The 19,029-nt window shown below is 40.7% G+C and overlaps 1 protein-coding gene across 2 annotated transcripts in view; it reads right to left on the bottom strand.

Annotated features, from left to right (window-relative positions):
• LOC119737513 (sodium/calcium exchanger 2-like) overlaps positions 1 to 19,029 on the bottom strand; it is a 37,790-nt gene that overhangs the window by 117 nt on the left and 18,644 nt on the right. Inside the window, exons 4-6 of one of the 2 annotated variants that reach the window (XM_038211937.1) lie at positions 14,337 to 14,384; positions 10,485 to 10,568; positions 2,988 to 3,020 (exon numbers count right to left, since the gene is read on the bottom strand). In XM_038211937.1, coding sequence (XP_038067865.1) covers positions 2,988 to 3,020; positions 10,485 to 10,568; positions 14,337 to 14,384 — 165 coding nt within the window. The remainder of the gene's footprint in view (positions 1 to 2,987; positions 3,021 to 10,484; positions 10,569 to 14,336; positions 14,385 to 19,029) is intronic. The other variant, XM_038211946.1, reaches the window with a different exon arrangement.

Here is a 19,029-nt window from a genome sequence, read left to right as displayed (position 1 = left end):
AAGTGAAAAAACAAAACAAAATCATGTCAACACCTTGAATGTTGCAGCTCAGTTTACATGAATCGCAAACAAGTTACGATTGGTTTTTTTCATCGTTTGGCATACGTGTATTCATAAGATGGAATCTGCATTGGGATGATGTAAATTCAATATTAGGTTTTTCCCTTCATCGATGTACACTATAAACACTGTAAAGTGCGTTACCTCCCGGGTGAAAGTGAGAAACTGTAATTACAGTATGAATACTGTAATTGCTGTACCAGCTGCTACATCAGATTCGAACCAGCCCGCCGATCCCGCAAGCTCGGTGGTCGAGTGGTAAGACGTCTGCACCAGAAAGCAGGAGGTCGTAGGTTCGAGTCCCACCCGAGTGATTTTTGTCTGACGTTGACTCGGGAGGTAACACACTGAGTATACAGTGTTTATACGTGGGTGGAGGGCAAAACCTAAATATTGAATCATGTAAGTTAGTGAATGTAAGTTGTATGGATTAATTGTAATCGATTAATGAAAGTGTTACTGAGTGCTTCAGCTACTACCTGTAATGAGAGAATGAATTAATGAGGTCAGTATGAATTTGGAGCGGAAATAAAACAAGGTTAGTAATTAGTAATTTTGAATATGAATTAGAGATTAGAAGCAGATCGCTTTGTTACGCCAGTGGTGGTCCTGCAAAATCCATGAAGAAGTTTGCAGGATTTGGAAGAATTATTGAGGATCGTAGAGTTCTGTCACACTACTTAACATTGGGCTAAATTCTAGTTACCTTGCAAGCAAGAGAAACGTTGGGGGATTCCGATACAAATCTTCCTTTTCAAGGTGGGAGGGGGGAAATGGAAGGGCTGACGGACTGCATAGCTGCAGGCCCGTCGCCAGCCCTAGGCGTCGGGGGGGGGGGGGGGGGGGGAGGCATAGTACTAACTGGGTGGGCCCACTACCATAAAAATACAAAAATGCACATGGTTTTGCCGTTGGGGCTGGGGGGGGGGGGGACACACAATTGCTCGCCAAGGGGGGCACGACCCCACCAGGCCTGGGCCTGCCTAGCTGGCCAAGGCAAATTCCCAAAAAAATGGAGGGAGGAAGGGGGTACGGCCGATGACCAAACTCTAGGGCTGTTTTTAATTTATTTTTTGATACGTCACCAAAAACAGGGAGGAAAACGGGCCGAGAAGATAAGCAACATCATTTATGATTTTAAAAACCAGATGTCTTCACTTTTCTGGTTTGGTTATTTTTTTTTAAAAAGGCACCTATATTCCTGGATCAACCAGTGCACCAAACAAGTGCAGTTGGATTCTCGCTCAAAAGTGGATTTTGCAGGATTTAAGAAAACAGTTGCTAGCTAAAATGGTTAAATTTATGATGTTGTTAGTCACAGCGAAGAGAAGTTTAGTCCATGAGGAGAATTGTAGGGTGTAAAGGGGTGGGGTAAGATGAATTGGTTCAAATTAAGGTCAACAAATTTTGACCCTTTCATCCGAAACGGAAATTATAATGACCGTGAAGTAGTCCCATCACCCTCAAAACCACTCTGATAAAAATACTGCAGCAAGTTGCAGACAAGGCATACATACAGTTGCTGTCATGAATATTGTTGATGTACCGTAATGTGGAGCGGCCCCTAAGTAGAACACTCTCTTTTTTTCTTAATTCAGAAAAATGTTCACCAAAGCCACACTTTATATAGTCTGAGTATCAACCATTGTCCATCGGAGCGTTCTCCATATCCAACATCTGATGTACATGTTCGCATATCTGAATAATGCGCATTATGTGACCTGCGCTAGCCAGTCAGAGTTGACTTTAGAAATTGTGACGTCATTTCAATCAGAAATGTGGACTAAGCTTTTGATTGGTCAAGTTTAACTGACGCATTTTTGTTAAACAACAATGGGTTATGGAAGACCCGATAGAAGGCGCCCGCTGAATGGTCACAATCTCGAGGTCAAGACGCAGTCTCGTTTTGCATAATTAACTGCCCAATCTGCTCCCGTATCATAGACACTTAGGGGATATTCCATATAGACTACGTTTTGCAAGGAATCTTCACAAAAAAATGGAGAGAATTTTTTCTCTCATTAAACCCCCCCCCCCCCCCCAAAAAAAATTTAAGAAAAATAAAAATTGAGTCTCAATAGAACTGGCTTTTATTGTGTGGTCGCATGAAGGCAGCCATGCATGTTTGAGCCTGTCACGGTTACCGTGGCAACCTTGTCAAAGAGGAATTAAGCCCTGGAGGCTAAGTTAATGGATTCGGGGAGACGCTCATTACCGCCTAATGGCTCGTAAAATAACAACGGCAACATTGATGGTGACGTTCTCGGCAGTTTTTTTTTTTACGTCCATCGAAGCAACCGGAAAGTTATACCTTCCACAAGGGACGCATTCTCCGATAACATTCCTTCTGATGGATCATTTAATAGACGAATCCAGGCATATCATCACTGTACACGCGCGAGGCCCCCGCCAATGGAGAAACCCTTGTGCGATCCACGCTTAATTACAAAGCAACTGTCTCAAGATTCAGAAAGCAACTCGCCCTGTCTGCAGAAATGCCAGAGAATTTCTGGAGAGAATCTACCAATGCGAAAAAAGGCTTGTCAAAGCAAAATAAAACGAACAAAACTCAGTGAACAGAGAACAAAAATCTGCTAAGGCCAAAAAAAAAAAAAAAAATCAGCTTCCGATTTGAAAACAGGGTAGGTGCATTTGTATAGGTAGGGAATTTTTTTTTCTGCTGATTTTTTTAAGTGTACGATCAAATGGAGGCGTCTGCGTGAAGTCTAGGGTAAAAGGCTGAAATTCATGGTTTTGGGTGTTTTTCTCTCATTTTTCCCTTAAAAAACATTAGGGGTAGTGGCTGTCAGAATAGGGTAGGTAGGGAAACCGGAAGCAGAACTTTTTTTTTTTTTGGCCTGATAATCTACTTGTGTTTCTACGCTGCCTCTACGTGTCTACTGACTGACTTTCAGGCAGGCACTCACCCTCCTAAACTAGGAGTAAATGTGCACGCAAAACTGTAAAAATATGGAAGACGAAGTTAAGCATGCAAGTTAAGCTGAATTCCACACAAAATATTTTTTTTTTTTATCTAAGGTAATAACATACAACATTCGCTTTTGCTGTAGTTGATCATCAATAGATGGATTTGGGTTAAGTATTTTGTTACACTGACCTTTTTAAAGCTTTGTATTCATAGATGCTGGAAAAACCAAGGAAAAAAGTCATTCTTGTATAGTCTGGTTCCCTGACCCTATACTTCAGACGCAGTAGAGCAAGTTATAGACGTCTGGGAATTTTCAGGTCAGAGAACCAGGCTAGCTGGCTTGCGCCCGTTCACGGATGTGTAGCCGATCGCTAACAAATGTGGACTCACTAAATTTGGGGTTAAATGGGGGCAGTACATTCATTAGAAAATAAGTCAGTTTTTTTTCCAAACGATAATTGGCCGACCATCGCTGGAAATTGATACAAAAATTCCACTCTTTCTTGAATATGACAGCACATCTGTTGCCATGATTTCACAGGATGCTTGAGACTATCATTCACTACAGTCAAGTAAGGTATTTCATAATAATTTGGCAGTTTTGCTTTTTGATGCTTGCAAATGTTGTATATTACCTTTAAAGGGAAAAATACAACATTTGCAAACATCAAAAAATAAAACTACCAAATCATTTTGAAATACCTTGCTGGACTGTTAGTGAATGACAGTGTAAAGCATCCTGTAAAATCATGGCACCTGGTATACTGTCATTTTCAAGAAAAGTGCTATTTTTGTATCAATTTCCAACACTGGTCGGCCAATCAGCGTTGGAAAAAACTGGCTTTTTTTCAAATACTGTCCCCAATTGACCATCGCACTTGTTTGCAATCGATTATACACACCTATGAACGGGTACAAGCCAGCTAGACTGGTTCCCTGACCTTACAATTCCCCAATGTATGTAAACTGCTCTGTTTCTTCTTATATGGAGTCAGGGAACCAGACTACAGGAAAATGATAGTTTTTTCTTGGTTTTTATAGCATTTTCGAACCCAAAACCTCAAAACAGTCAGTGTAACTATATTTGCTATGTATTTCCAAACCCCCAATTCCATCCATTTCTGAAAATTACAGCAAAAGCGAATGATGTATATTCCCTTTAAGGATCATAGCACTTTGGAATAATGAATTTAAAATGGATCCCCTACACAGATGAATATGCCATGCCAGGCAATGAATAAATGAACTTCCCATGATGTTAATGAGGCATTGTAAAGGACATAACCACTGGTGCATGCAAAATGTTATTAGAGTTCTATTCTTGGTAAAAACGACTCTTTTTCAGTTGATATCTATGCATATTTGATTGAAAAAAAAATATGGGACGCAACAGTATGACATGCAGCATGCATGTCAGCCTATGAGTTCCTACATGCTCAGGCATCATGTTTTTTTTCTTCAAATTCTATTATAAACAAGTACTTGCAAATGATAGAAATACAATAATCCTTTCTTTTTTTAGCTTTTTTAAGCTCTGCAGAAGTTTCTACATACGTCACTTGGTGGTTTGTCGGTTTGTCATTAAAGCCAGAGTCCATCATTTGCAGCTATCCAAAAAAGTAACTGGCATAATTATTGTTGAAAAACATACTGGTTGAAAGATAGTAAGGGGACTAAACTCCCTGTGAAATTATTCTTTTTGGCAATTAAGCTCTCATTTTGAAGAAATCAACGAAAGAAGGCATTTCCAACGGTGCGTCTTAAGAAGCACCGTAGGAAAATTTAAATTAGTAGTTCGTTTTGTTATTCGGCGCAGCACGCGCAAGCATTGGCACGACGCACACGCGCGCGCGGTTCCTATAATTCGTCGGATCAGTGAGCGACATCGCGTAAAGCTGCAATTCAAAACAATTCAAAACATGATTTAGCAACTTTTGATTTGAAATTGAGATCTTAGAATGCTGTTTTTCTCGGAATATACAGCTGAAGCTGACCTGAAACTTCATCAGGTTAGTTGTTCAGTATCCTTCATTAGATTTTGAACACTTTTGTTGCTTCAAACGAACAAAATGCACAAATTACAAATGATGGACTATGTCTTTAAGCATTATCTTGTTGTCGTTCCAGCGCTGACAAAAAGCAAATGTTTTTTTTTTAATGCCACAGAATGACATTTTTGCAATAACTCAATCCATGTGTACTGTTTTTACAGCATAAATTAAGGTCAAATTCGCACAGACGTATGATATCTTCAACATCAAAGTGCAAAGTTTCCAGCATTTTCTGCAACAGTAGAAGGCCATGGGCGTCGCGAGGGGGGGGGGCAAGGGGGGGCACTTGCCCCCCTGGAAAAGCCAAAAAAAAAAAAAAAAAAGGAAGAAAAAAAAAAAAAAAAAAAAAAAAAAAGAGGCGCGAAGACAAAGTGGTGTAAATTTTATGAGTTGGGGGGGGGGGGCAAAATGTCCCTGCCCCCCTCTAAAACTGATAAATCGAGAATGTGTTGAGAAATACAAGCATTTTTTGACAAAAAAAAAATTTGCCCCCCTCTAGAAAAAATCCTGGCGACGCCCATGTAGAAGGCCAAAAAGAAATAAATAAATAAAGCCCAGACGCATACAAGGATATCCCCAACGGGAAAACGTGATGAAGAAAAAGTAAGTAATGGATGTTTTTTTGACAGCTTAGACAGACAGACAACAGATTTCGCAAATGAGAGATTTTGAGTGTTTGTTTCTCGCATCTTAAGACCTTATCAATCTTTCTGCTTGTCGTATCAAAACAACAATGCCATATGTCTCGCTAACGATGAACATATTGAAACAACTGCCCCTCTCCTTGCATCCGCTAACAATCAAATTAATTTGGCACCCACTGGGAATTGAATGGCATTTTTTTCCGTCCTGTCAATTACGGACAGAACTCATAATTTAAGAGGGCGAAATGCCGTAAAAATTGTCAGTTGCTCACGGCAACATTAGTACGGCAGATAGGTGATGGGATTGTGCCTTTGATGGTACATCAAGGAATTTGGCACACGTACAGAGCATGTCTTGAGCAAGATATTTGGCTATAGGGCCATCGAAGATTTGTCCTTTGAAAAAATATAGGTACAATAATCAGCAATGGCAGCCATTTTGAGCAACAATATTTTTCAACGGACAAATCTGCGATGGCCATATAGCCAAATATCTTTCTCACGCCATACATGTACTCTGAATGTGTGCCAAATGCCATGCTTGTATCATCAAAGGCACAATTAATTCCCCAAAATATATCTTCCCGATCTGCCCCACTACATGGAAAGGATTTTGCAAAGTATTTTGAGTGAAAATGAAGAAATAAAAATAAACCAATAAAAATGGTCGTAACCTTAGGACCAGCAGCCCATTTTGCCACACGCACATTTCAACTTGTGCGTTCTGCGAGCGATTTTTGACCGGCGTGGCACAAAATGGCAGCTGGTAATTTCGAATATTTGAATATTCAGTCAAATATAGTGTCAAGTAATCGAATACTAATTATTTCGAAAATGAACAGGCCTACGCAACAGTATATCCTTAATACTTTTCACGTAATTTTTTTTTTACGTTACAAAAAATTAAACTTTCTGGCAAACAATTTTAGGGTCAAACCGGTACAAAAATAAGAATTATATTTAATTGACAGCAAGGTTTGGGGTCTTGCTGTCTAAAAAAAACCTATTTACTTACATATTCAAAGCAAATAAGCAAACTAATGGTACTGCTACACAAACAAGAACAACAAAATTTCAGAGCCAGATTTGGTACGGACTCCTTGCCTCAACAAACAACAAAAGTGCTTGGAATTCATCTTAACATTGACCGCACTGTGATTATAGGACACTTTTCTGGTGTACACATAGTAAGAAAAGCGTCCTTCAAAATTTGCACTCTTTGCCGTTTAACCAGTTCACGCCGGGGTTATTTTGACAAGAACGGAACGAGGCGCGGCATATATTTTCACTCGACCTCAAGCCAGGCGGGTTGAAGCCATCACCCTCGGGCAGCACACTCATATTTCTGGCCCCGCTCTTTAGACCAATGTGAGCAGATTTGCTGCTTAACTACGCAAGACAACCGCCTCTTGACCTCTAGATTTTGACCAATCAGCGGGCGCTTTCTATATCGGATCTCCGGTCATTCAATGGTTATTACTCATGCACTCTGTATTATGTTACGCGATACGCGCCAAGCTCGTCTAGGTTTCATAGATGCCTGGCCATTGTTGTATTACAAAACACTGCATGGAACTGACCAATCAAACGTTTAGTCCTGATTTGGGAATGAAAGGACGTCACGATTTTGTAAAGTCAACTCCGATTGGCTGAGGCTTATGATCCCATCAATCTGCATGCTTTGACATATCAGACGTTAGACAGGAGGCTGGGCTCCGTGGATCATTTTTGATACGCGGACTAGCTGCGAGCAGGTCGCTAACAGATCTATATATCCGGCCTCCAGTCCCTGCATGTTAATCTGTCATCCGTTCTGAATACCGCAAAACTTTTGCGTGTATACACAACCGGCGCAAACTGGTTAAACTCCGGCGCAAACTGGTTAAACAATGAGGACCTTTCAGGCATGCTGGAGTCTGCATCTATATACACTTTCCAACAAATATTTTTGGAAGAAATAAGAAAGATACTTTACCGGTTCTGCTACTGCTGTTAATCGGACGTAGAGGGGTGGTGCGTCAGACATTAGAGGTGCGAGGAGAGTCAGTGTTACAAAGAGAAAGGGCAAAAGAAGAAGTCAGTGTTAATTCAAAGACACAACAAACATATTATATTTAACAAAGAAAAGGGCGTTAATTTTAACATGTTACAAGTACATGGAGAACAGTGTTAACTCACATTCATTAACACTTAAGACAGTTTACCCATTCCTATTGGTCGAGAGCCCGTCACGTGGCCGGATTTAAACAGTACCGAAAGGCTTCATGTCCTGAATCCATCAAAATCCCCCAACTTTTTCAATATGAAGGTATCCTGAATGCGTCGAAATCCCCCGAAACAGGGGTGTGGATTTTGATGGATTCAGGTTCGTTAGGGTTAAAGGAATCCACAGTATTATGAGCTCCACGTGCCAACAACAGAGGGTGCTTTTGTACCACTTCAAGAGCGCGTATACATGTAGTGTGAAATACGCACAACTTATTTTATTCTGAAGCAAACAAAGCCATAGCGTCTTTACGTGTGTGTCAGGCGTCGTCAGCAATTATGTTCAAATGTCTCTTCCAGTGGTCTCCCCCACATACAACATTTGCTTTTGCTGTAATTTTCAGAATTGGACGGATTTGGGGGTTTGTATTTTATAGCAATATTGTTACACTGACCTGTTTAAATGTTTGTGTTCATAGATGCTGGAAAAATCAAGACAAAAAAATGCTGTTCTGGTAGTCTGGTTTCCTGACCTATACTTCAAACGAAACAGAGCAGTTTATATAGACGTCGGGGAGTTGTCAGGTCAGGGAACCAGACTAGCTGGCTCGCACCCATTCACGAATGTGTAACCGATTGCCAAAACAATGTGGACGGGCTACTTAAATTTGGTAAATTGGGGGCAGTATTTGAAAAAAAAAGTCAGCTTTTTTTCCAACGATGGTCTGCCCTGCCATGATTCAACAGAATGCTTTACAGTATTATTCACTTAGGCCAAAAAAAAAAGTCTCCGGTTTCTGGTATGCGTGCGCGTCGCCGTAGCCATGCGCGTCGGCAAAATGAAAAAAGTTTTTTTTTCAATGAAAGATGATGTCTCAAAACCGCCAACTCACTGGTTTGACTGGAATCCTGCTGCTGCAAAATTTTAACGTATTTTTAGATTGGGTTATGGTCGAGAATAAGCTCTATGTGGCCTCTCTGGACTCCCATATATTTGCACTAAGTTTAGTCGGGCACCATTTGCAGTCATCAGCCGACATTTGAAGCAAAAAAAATCAGGTAAAAAAAAAAAAAAGCCGCGTCACCGCACCACTTTTTGGGCAAGCTCCATACCAGAAACCGGAGAGACTTTTTTTTTGGCCTTATACGGTCAAGTACGGGTATTTCATAATAATTTCAGGTAGTTTTTTTTTTTAAGTGTTTGGAAATGTTGTATAAACCTTTAACGTTGATGGGTTATTTGTACAGAGAGCCCACTACTCATAAAATCATACAATTCATTTTATCAAAATAAGAATGGTTTATCATTTGAAAAAAAATGTCCGTATTATCCTAGAGGCTGCAGCGCTAAAGGTTAGCAGTCAATCCAGGCGGCCATGAGATCATTATTTAGCCATTCAACGGCCACAATAATCAAATAATATAGCCGTAATTACGTTTTCCCCTACTTACATCGAGCCAAGCCTGCAGAGACCACCAATGAAATTAGTTTCGGTCAAGGATGTTCAATTCTTGTTCTTTCAATTTTTTGTTTGTTTAATTTTTATTAATTATTTTTGTTTTGTGTTTGTGTTCTGTGAATTTTGATCACAGGCTGTGACCGGTTGTGACTATGAGTGGAGCATGAGATTTAATTCTCTTGTGTGTGGGAGTGTGTTTGCAATTGATCAATATTTAATTGAGAGTGACGAGAGAATGTATTCCAAAATCTCCCCCGTCCCCCCAAAAAAGCCAAAATATTCAAAAGACAAATTTGCAATGCTAGATAAAATTCTTAATGCAACGGGGGATTTTTGAAAGATCTAGCATTGATGGTAGCGTAGAGTACTGACCATTTGTAATATGTGCATTTGTTTTCTTTTGAACCAACAGAATTAAGTACTCAAAATCTAAAGACCGATGCTTAAAGGGAAGATACAACATTTGCAAACATCAAAAAACGAAATGAGCAAATTACCAAGAAATACTGGATTGTTAGGGAATGACAGGCATGGCCCCTGTTGCCCCCCCCCCCTGTATCGGCTGGTATAGGTTATAACACATGTGGGAATGGTGGTTGGCTGTATGGGCTTAACCATTTCTTGAAGGGGGAAGATCTCACTACAGTGAGGAGGGCCTCGACAATTTTTTGAAGAACACGATCGCGCAACAGTGAGGTGTAGATATGGCAAGCTGTTATACAGGCACTGCACTCTATACCGTACACCGCCACGTTTGGCGGTCTACCAGAGACCAAGCAATTGGCCTGTTCCTATAGGTATGTTCTGAATGGGCACTGCACTAGTTAAAAATGTTAACATATTAGTTTGGTTGTTAATTGTTCACTCCAGTGTATAAAGAATACGGCTTTGGGTGCAAACGTTAAACTAATAAAAATCATTCACAAAAGGAAATTGTAAAAAGTAAATTGCAACATGTACAGTAATTATTTTTTTGAATTGGGCAAAATTTGTGCAAGTTAGGTCCCCATGTGTACTGCCCTCGTGCGGTTGGGAGCAAGCCTAATAGAGTCTTCGCTCGTACCCCGCCCTGCAAACAGGACGCTGGGATACTCTGATGAATTCACGGTCTTTCTATGTCAATGCAATGGTTTACCTTGCCCTTGCTAGTTGCTTCTTTTCTTCATCGGATCTCTCGACTCTTCCGTCTTCCGGTGCGGCCTCTAAATCTTTTAAGACTCTGCCGGTTAAGAGACAATGCCAGATTTTATCAGGGAAAGTCAACCCAGAAAGGAGGTTAAATTAAAAATAAACCCTGGCATATTCATGAGCGATATTGCGTTGTAACCATAGAGCTATATTAAATTACTAGAGGGCTAGACTTGTGTACAAAGTGATATGCTGGGCGCATCCATGTTTGTACACAAACCTATAGAAAACTCAAAATTTTGTAAGGGATTTGTACGGCTCTTTGCATATTTGTGTTTGTATTATATGCAGGTGCGTTACCGAAGCCGATACGCCCTAAAACGAAATGCAAGATCAGCAAATGAGCGTGTCATTTTGCTGTGCGCAAACAGCGCGATTAATCATTACCTTTTTTTTTAACCGTAATGACGCGCTGAAGTTGTTTGCGTACGTTCTACTAGCAGATTGCATTTAGAGTACACTTTCAAATTTCAATCCATCTAATTTCATTGTTTTCTACAAACATGCACATGAATTTGTAATGTCTGCGCCTAGGACGGCTTCAAAGCGTCTCCGCGCGCAAGAATGAGGAGTTAGCGCTCTAGTAATTTAATATAGCTCTATGGTTTTAACATCGTTAGTGTTTGTGCTTTTACAACTGAATTTTGTAAGCCGTTGTCCATTGTCTCCGGTCCAACGTCTGATAATTATATCTAAACAAGCAAAGTTATGTGCTCTTGTGCGCCAGCCATCGGCATCAACTTTACAAAATTGTGACTTCGTTTCAATCAGAAATATGGACAAAGCTAATGATTGGTCAATTTGAATGCCAAACACCAACGCCGGGCATCGAGCTAGAGATCTATGAATATATCCCAGGCACAATGTTGGATATCTCACAACTGTTAGCAAAATGCTGCGCGTATAGAATACGCGAACATTCACTGTGTGTGTGACATGAATGCGCAAGAGGGCGTTCGCATTACGCGCGTTACTTATTGTTTGATGATCATTCGGAGCCACAGGATGTTCGCGCATCGCGTAACATGTTGTTACAGGCCATGTGAGGCAGTCTAACACAATTCACAAAGTAAAAGCATACTAGGTGTCGTGTCTGTGTTTTATTATATGTCTACGTCACAACGGGTCACCGAAAACCTGATATAGGAGGCACCCACTGAATGGTCGGAATCTGGAGGTCAAGTCGCAGTCTTGATTTGCATAAATAATTGCCGAATCTGCTAAAATATCATAGATTACAAAGGGGAAACTATAGTTCGAGGTTCCTTTCATTAGTGCTTCAATGTTGAAATGTCAGAGTTTTACTCCATTTCCAATGCCAAATTTTGCTATGGCCCTTTCTGTGTGTTAAAATAAATTTGCTTTTATTGTTATTATTTTTTTTTATTAAAGAGGACTGTATCTTTTTTATGCATATAATTTGCCCTGAACAAGGCTCTGGATACAGGGCTACTAGAGAAATATAATGCTACATGTAGGTTCACACATTCCCAATTTTTAAGCCGAACCGCTGTGAATAGCAAATCTTGAGTAAACCGGTTCTTGGCTGCCTCGGGATGATTCTGTAAGTTCAGTGGAAGATCGTTAAAGATCGGGAAGCGCCGTCAATTTTGGACATGTTCAACATCATTTCGGGAACCAATTTCAATTCTGGGTTTATTCTTGTTGTATTCATAACTAATTCTGGATATTCTTACAGGCTTCTGGGAACTCTTACAGCATTTCTCACAAGATTCGTAGAGTTTTTTTGGTGTTGAACAGTCCAGAATCATGCCGAATCATTACGAATGTATCAAGAAATGTACTAGTTAAGAATAACTTACAAATACACTAAAGCGGCACAATTCTGGGTCATGATACTTGACTTAAATCGTAAGTTATTCTTGACAAAATTGCTACAATTCAGTTTTATTAAGCATTGTCAGCCTGCTTATTACTTGGGTCAATATTGGTCAAGACCCCCATTGGTTTGTACACAGTAGGCCAGGAGGTGAGGAAGAAAATTTTGACCATTGGTGACCTCTTAAGCAAAGGGAGGGTTCTAATCAAATCGCAATCATTCGGCTTGGTTCGATCTGAATCGGCTTCCAATTTGTACCTAGTTCTTATTTCTGTTTCATTATTACAAAGTCATTCTTACAAACAGCGGATTGGGGCTAATTTCTCCCGTTGCCATCAAGAATTTTGTTTCAGGATAGACCGGGGTATTTGTAGCCTTTAGTCAAGTCCCGAGCGCCTATACCCGGACCATCCGGACCGTAACGTACCTCGGATGCTGGAACGTAATAACTAGCCTTTACTATCTCGTGGAACTAATCACTTAATCATTTATTCACGTAATATAAATCAAGCAATATAAACCAATCATCTTACGGTGGTTTGCGGTTACCAGCAACAGCTCGCACGCCATGGTGCGCGTGCTGTCTGGCGCCAGACAACGGCTGATTTACGTTAGTAATTCTGCATTTTCATTGGTCAATTCACAACGGGTAATGCATTATGCATGTCTACCAAATCGGTAGGCAAATGTAAAAAAAAACATAAGCGTTCTCCACGAGATGATAAAGGGCTTCGCCGCTCGTGCTAGTCTTTTTAAGTGTCAGCATCCGGGGTACGTGGGGTGTCCAGGTAAGCGCGTGGGACTTGACTAAAGGCTAGGGTATTCGTGGCAGTAAGTCGGGAATGTGTGACACTAGCATAAAGAAGAGTAGCCGCTCAGGAAAACTGAAGGAAGTGAAATTTCAGGACAGATCATTGGTTGGAGGGAAAAGCACCAGGCAAGGAATTCCAAAGAGATGCAGCACGTGGGAAAAAAGATTTAAAATGGCCTAACAGGCTTTGCTTAATCTGACCCCACTCAAGATAGCCATCCGAGCGCTCAACCCGCCAGGTTTTAGTCACTGAAACATTTGTGTTTCTGACGCTCGTTCTATCGTCATGACGCCACGCTTTGCCATTAATGTAATTTAGCCAACATAGCAACTCTGTAATAAAATGAACATGCAAGGAATCTCCCGTCAATAAATCGCTCTCCAGACATATCGATCCCCCACCTACGTATTTTTATCAACCCACCCGATATCGCCAAGCTGGTTTTTTTTAATTCCGGCTGTAATTTATTCTAGTCACGTTCCAGGCGTTTGCTCGAGGCACATAGTCTGCCCGTGAGTCAAGCACGCTCAATTGGCGCTCGTATGCACAAAGCTACGTTTATTTTGGCACGGAGGTGCAATTAAACACGGTGTTCGGAATCGGCGAACCGTTGCAGATTTCTTCAGCAAACAGGCACCCTTGCGAGTTCCTGTCCAAAAGTGTAGACTTTTTCATTTTGATTATTCAGGGTGTTTCAAAAAAAAGGAAACCGAGCTTATTTTGTTGATTTCTCGGGTATGACTAATTATTTAGGAAAATGGTAGCCAGGTCTGTTACATATAACCATGTCTTCTTTTTCTTGACACCACAAACTCCATTTTACCGTCACGGATGGCTGAGCACCAAGTGCCATTGATAAACAGATGTCAGTTCACAGTGTGTGAGACTTTTCACTCGATCGACACTTCTTGCAAACTGCAGAGCACGATGCCGACTTATACAGAGGAATTTTTATGTGGTTTTGAGGAAATGGGACTGAAAGTAACACGCCGATAAAATGGCCGTCTAATAGAAATGAAAATGTCAATGGAAATGCATAGAAACAATCGGGACTTTTGTCAGACGGCCGATTTAAGCGACATGACGGTTTATACAATGTCGTTTAGCCGGAGTTTACTGTATATGAAATAAAAGGAATGGAACTTACAGCATGTCATTTGTTCTTTCGTCCGTTGTTGCCTTCAGGTTCATTTGACTGCGGAATAAAAATCAAGAATTTATAAAAATTGTTAACAATGTAAATATTTGTGAAACACTTATTGCAGTGATTCAAGAAATATTCTACAAATGTAAGCTCTCAAGAAATTGGGGGGGGGGGGGGAGGCAACCTTTGTTTCCAGGGTGTCAAGTACACTCCCACCACTACGGTACCTGCTTTCTCACCCTGGTATTGGATTATTTGCGTATCCAACAATTTTGAATTAGGAATAGTCTGGTGCCTGCCCGTGCTTAGCGTTTATTTTTATAAGCAGTGTCTGGGGTAACAACAGAATCAATTTGTCGCGCCGTGAGTTACGAAAACACACTTTTTTTTTTAAATGTTTAAAGTTAAAATGTTACAATCTTATTTCACCAATATGCAGTGTCACATTTCATATCAATATGAGCAAATTGGAAAGGAAAGGAATATTTTTAGGACGTTATAATTACAATGATCGTTAAAACACGTATTGCTTGTTGGAAATAACAACACCAACTGCACGATATAAATCCATTACTTAGCCAATTGCGGTATCGAATCAGGATACAGGAAGAAATTGTTTCCTATCCAGGGTTTACTATTGGAAACAAGGTTGGAAATAAAGTAAGCCCGGGAGGGGGGGGGGGGGAGGGGGCTAGATCTGCTTTCGTCAACAATCAACATCATAACTCTGTTTCTGTTTTTAAAAAATTCAGAAATGCAGCAGATTCACAAATTGCGCAGAAAGAAAAAACTGTGACTAGAAAATATTTAAAAGTAAGAACTTATCAAGTATTTGTTCCTAATTCAGAGACTTCAATAAAGACAACTTAATATAAAGTGTGACACCATGGGCTGCAGCTAATTAAGGGACACATTTTTTTTCAGTGTTGAAAAGCTTATGAACTCTACCTTCCAATATGTATCCATATTTGCGATGTATTTTTTTTTAAACCTGTAGAAAAAGAGGGCGATTTTATGGATTTTTTTGGGGGGGGGGGGCGACCACCCTGTAGCAGGATAATAATAATAATAATTTGGGAGGCTAATCATCCTTACTCGCAGCTGGTATGCTGAATTGCGAAGGACGCGGCTGCAACGTGGTCAGGCTGCTGGCACGTAAAGGCGCCTATGGCTGCCGGCCACATCGACCCATATATGACCACGGAGCACCGCCTGAGATCGAAAGTGTTTGATTTTTCCGGACGGAGGAAAACCGGAGGGCCCGGAGAAAAACCCTCGTGGCACAGGAGGGAACCAACGCACAACTCTACTCACATGTGATCCGCGGCCAGGATTCGAACCGTGGTCACCTTGGTGAGAGGCGAGCGCTTTACGCACATTAAGCCACCCATGCCACACTAGCTTGAAAATTAGCTCCGCTTGCGGCATTAACCCTCCTATGCAAACATACATTCTGTATACATTCTGGGCCCAGTAGTCCTTTCAGTCAAAATAAACTTTGTTTTTAATAGTTAAAAATTCCCGGCCTACATAAAGCAGGGTTGACGGGCTGTGACTGTTAAATGTAACGTGATACAGCTATGCTTTGACTCCGGGTGATTGATAAGCCAGCTGTGGCCAGCTTTGTCTGCTCATGGTCTGTTGACTGAGTTTGACTAGTCACAGTGCTTGCTTGGCACATGATCTGAATGCTGGTGACTAGCCTGTGTTAAAAGCATAGCAGGGGACGTAAAAGTGAATTTTGACTGTCTACGACTGTTTCAATAGCAGGAGGGTTAACGGTCCTGAGGGTTTTTTAAAATAAAAAAGGTCACAATTCTCTGAGTGGATTACCTTTCACGATTAATTTGCATGACAATAACATTTGGAGCTACAAATATCGCCCCGTGTTCACTAAACAAGCAGCCTAAAAAACCCAAACTCCAATTTATAAATGATGAACGGTGGATCGAGTCGATTCCCTTTTCCCATCGTGGAAATGAACGCGCTTCGCCCTCCGGCACGGAACACAGAGACGACAAATTAAATCATGCCAGCGGCCGAAACATATCAACCGATACCGCCAACAAAGGAGATGACAGAAGGGATTTAATGGAGTTAGGTAGAGTCTTTTTTTGGGGAGTCTAGGGCCCCTCTTAATTTGTTTAGCGATATGGTAAGGGACAGGCATTGCTCAATTGCAAAATGCCAAGGCTATACGGTCGTCATAACAATATTTTCAGAGGATTACTGCTCGGGTATGCCAACATGCACAAAGCTTTGTTGTATTTTTTTTTGTCATGCTCAGGTATTTTATTTGTTATTTTAGTGAACATGGTTAGCTGCACATAGGTTGCACGATTATGACAGACTTCATGGGGAGGAATTAAAAAAAAAAGAATTTGAAGTGAATATACGTCATTGTTGAGAATGAAAATATAAAAAAAAAGAAATGTTTGCTCTTTGTACCTGTACATATTAAAATTTTCAGCTTTTTTTTGAAAGGCATGTCCATGTATGTTCATGTACAGCACGTCCAAAAATATCTGCGGCATTTTTTTGCTAGGCTCTAGTGTCGCCGCGGAAACACGTACCGCCATTATTTTTATATCATTTTAAAGCTTGGAATCTTTATCCCTGGTAAGTATTGGTTTGATTTTCAAAAGGGTTTTGAAATGATTTGTGCTCAAATAAAGGCATGTCCAAAAAAACTCAACCGATTTCAAGGAAAATCAATCATCACATTTTTCTCATGTGAAATGGTTCATCATGTTCATGATGTGACGATCTCGTTGCCTTTTACTTTCTGTGTTTCCTATTCTTTTCGATTTTCGTAGACTACACTGTTCACCTTAAATGAATTCACAATATTGTTCTTCGTTTCAAATTCAATTTTGAAATGCACGTGCAAGTATGTACCTATTCAAATAGCGTGCTCAAAGTGTGACTCCAGTTTGCATCTGATGTACCGCATCATCGATTTTCCTTGAAATCGGTCCAGCTTGTTTTCAACGTGCTGTTATTTGAACACGAATACTTTCAAACTCTTTTAAATATCAAACCAATACTCGCAAGGGATAAAGTTCAGATTCCAAGCTTTTAAAACGGTATAAAAATAATGGTGGTATGTTTTTCTGCACCAACGCAAGATGCCTCAAATGTTGGGACCATTGTTTTATTGAAGTTCTGCATGTAGCACTTGCAAAATCTAGGACATGAAAGCCTAATATTCAAAAGCTTTGAAGAATCATTCAAATCACTTATGTACTTTTCAAGTTACGGAATTTTACACACAACCACCATTTTGAGGTTCTGTCCACGGATCACAAAGAAATTCAGTGTTAACAAATCACATAGGGATGTGTGTGAACTGTTTTCCTTTTGCTGAAAGAACACACACCTTTTTGCTGATCCATGGACAGAAATTCAAAACGGCGGTTGTGTTTAAAATTCCGTAACTTGAAAAGTACACGAGTGATTTGAATGATTCTTGTACTAAAACAAAGCGTATGAATTGGGCTTTTATATCCTAGATTATGAATGTGCTACATGTACATGCAGAACTTCAATGAAAAAATGGTACCGACATTTGGGTTTCGTTTTTTTCCACTTACCCTGTATGTACATACAGTAGCGGGTAGGGTGGGTTGGGGTGGGGTGGGGTAGGTACCATACATATGGGGGGGGGGGCTTAGGTTGGGTGGGGTTGGTTGGGGTGGGTAGGGTAGGGTAGGGTAAGATGTTTTAGGGGTTTGGATGGGGAGGGGTTGGGGTAGGGAGAGGTGGGGTGGGATGAGGTAGAATAGTGAGTATGTGAAGATTGGGAGGAGTGGAAAGGGGGGGGGTAGGTTTGGAATTTGGAAGGCATTTAGAGGTTTGAATCACTCGTCTCCTGTTCAAGTCTGCTCTAAATTTTGCTTGCTATTCCCAAACATTTGAAACTATAATGCCCAAACTGTTTTTCTTGACACATTCATTTCAGACCCTACTCAAAATCACAGAGAAAAAGCGGCACAGAATGAATACAGAAACTTTGGAAATTGAGAAATGTCATCAGACAAATGATAGGTATGGCCTTGCACGCTAACAAGTGCTATTTTTGGTCCTGCTAATGATCAGTTTATGTCTTCTTCACAAATGACCTCTGAGAAAACATATGAGTTCAGTCATTAACGCGAGGCCAGCGTGACAGGAGGCAAAAGGGAAGGCCTAAAATTCATTTGACATTTGAGCAGAATTTTGGTACCGGGTAGATGTCAGAGACAGCTTTGGGGTACAGAGAGCGGGATAGTTGCGCACCGAAACGGGGGGGGGGGGGGGGGGGGGGGGGGGGAGACAATCTCGCTAATGCCAGTGGTTTTTCAAAACGGCAGCGCCACGCAGAGGAAAGACTCGCGCCAATTTTCATCTGAAAACATTTATTTTTCGATAGATTCTGTGAAATACGTGGCAACGGATGAAATTCAATACAGTTATTGCTATTTTATTCTACGTTTTCTGGTGTGATTTAAATCAACGTTTTCAAGAAAATGTCATTTTAGATCGTCGTCTGCTTTCCATTTCACACCATCATGGGTAAAAAGGGACAACTTAAGTTGGGATTTTTGAAACGTTCTCCAGTTTCCCCAAATATACCACTTATCACAGCATCTGAATGAGGTATTCAACTTAAAAATGTCATTATGGGTTTGCGAGTTATTTGCGAAAAGGTTTGCAT

This window comes from Patiria miniata, unplaced genomic scaffold (genome assembly GCF_015706575.1).
Source record: "Patiria miniata isolate m_02_andy unplaced genomic scaffold, ASM1570657v1 HiC_scaffold_10, whole genome shotgun sequence".
NCBI lineage: Eukaryota > Metazoa > Echinodermata > Asteroidea > Valvatida > Asterinidae > Patiria > Patiria miniata.
The sequence above is the reverse complement of the archived record's forward strand: the minus strand, read 5'-3'. Positions and strand labels throughout refer to the sequence as shown.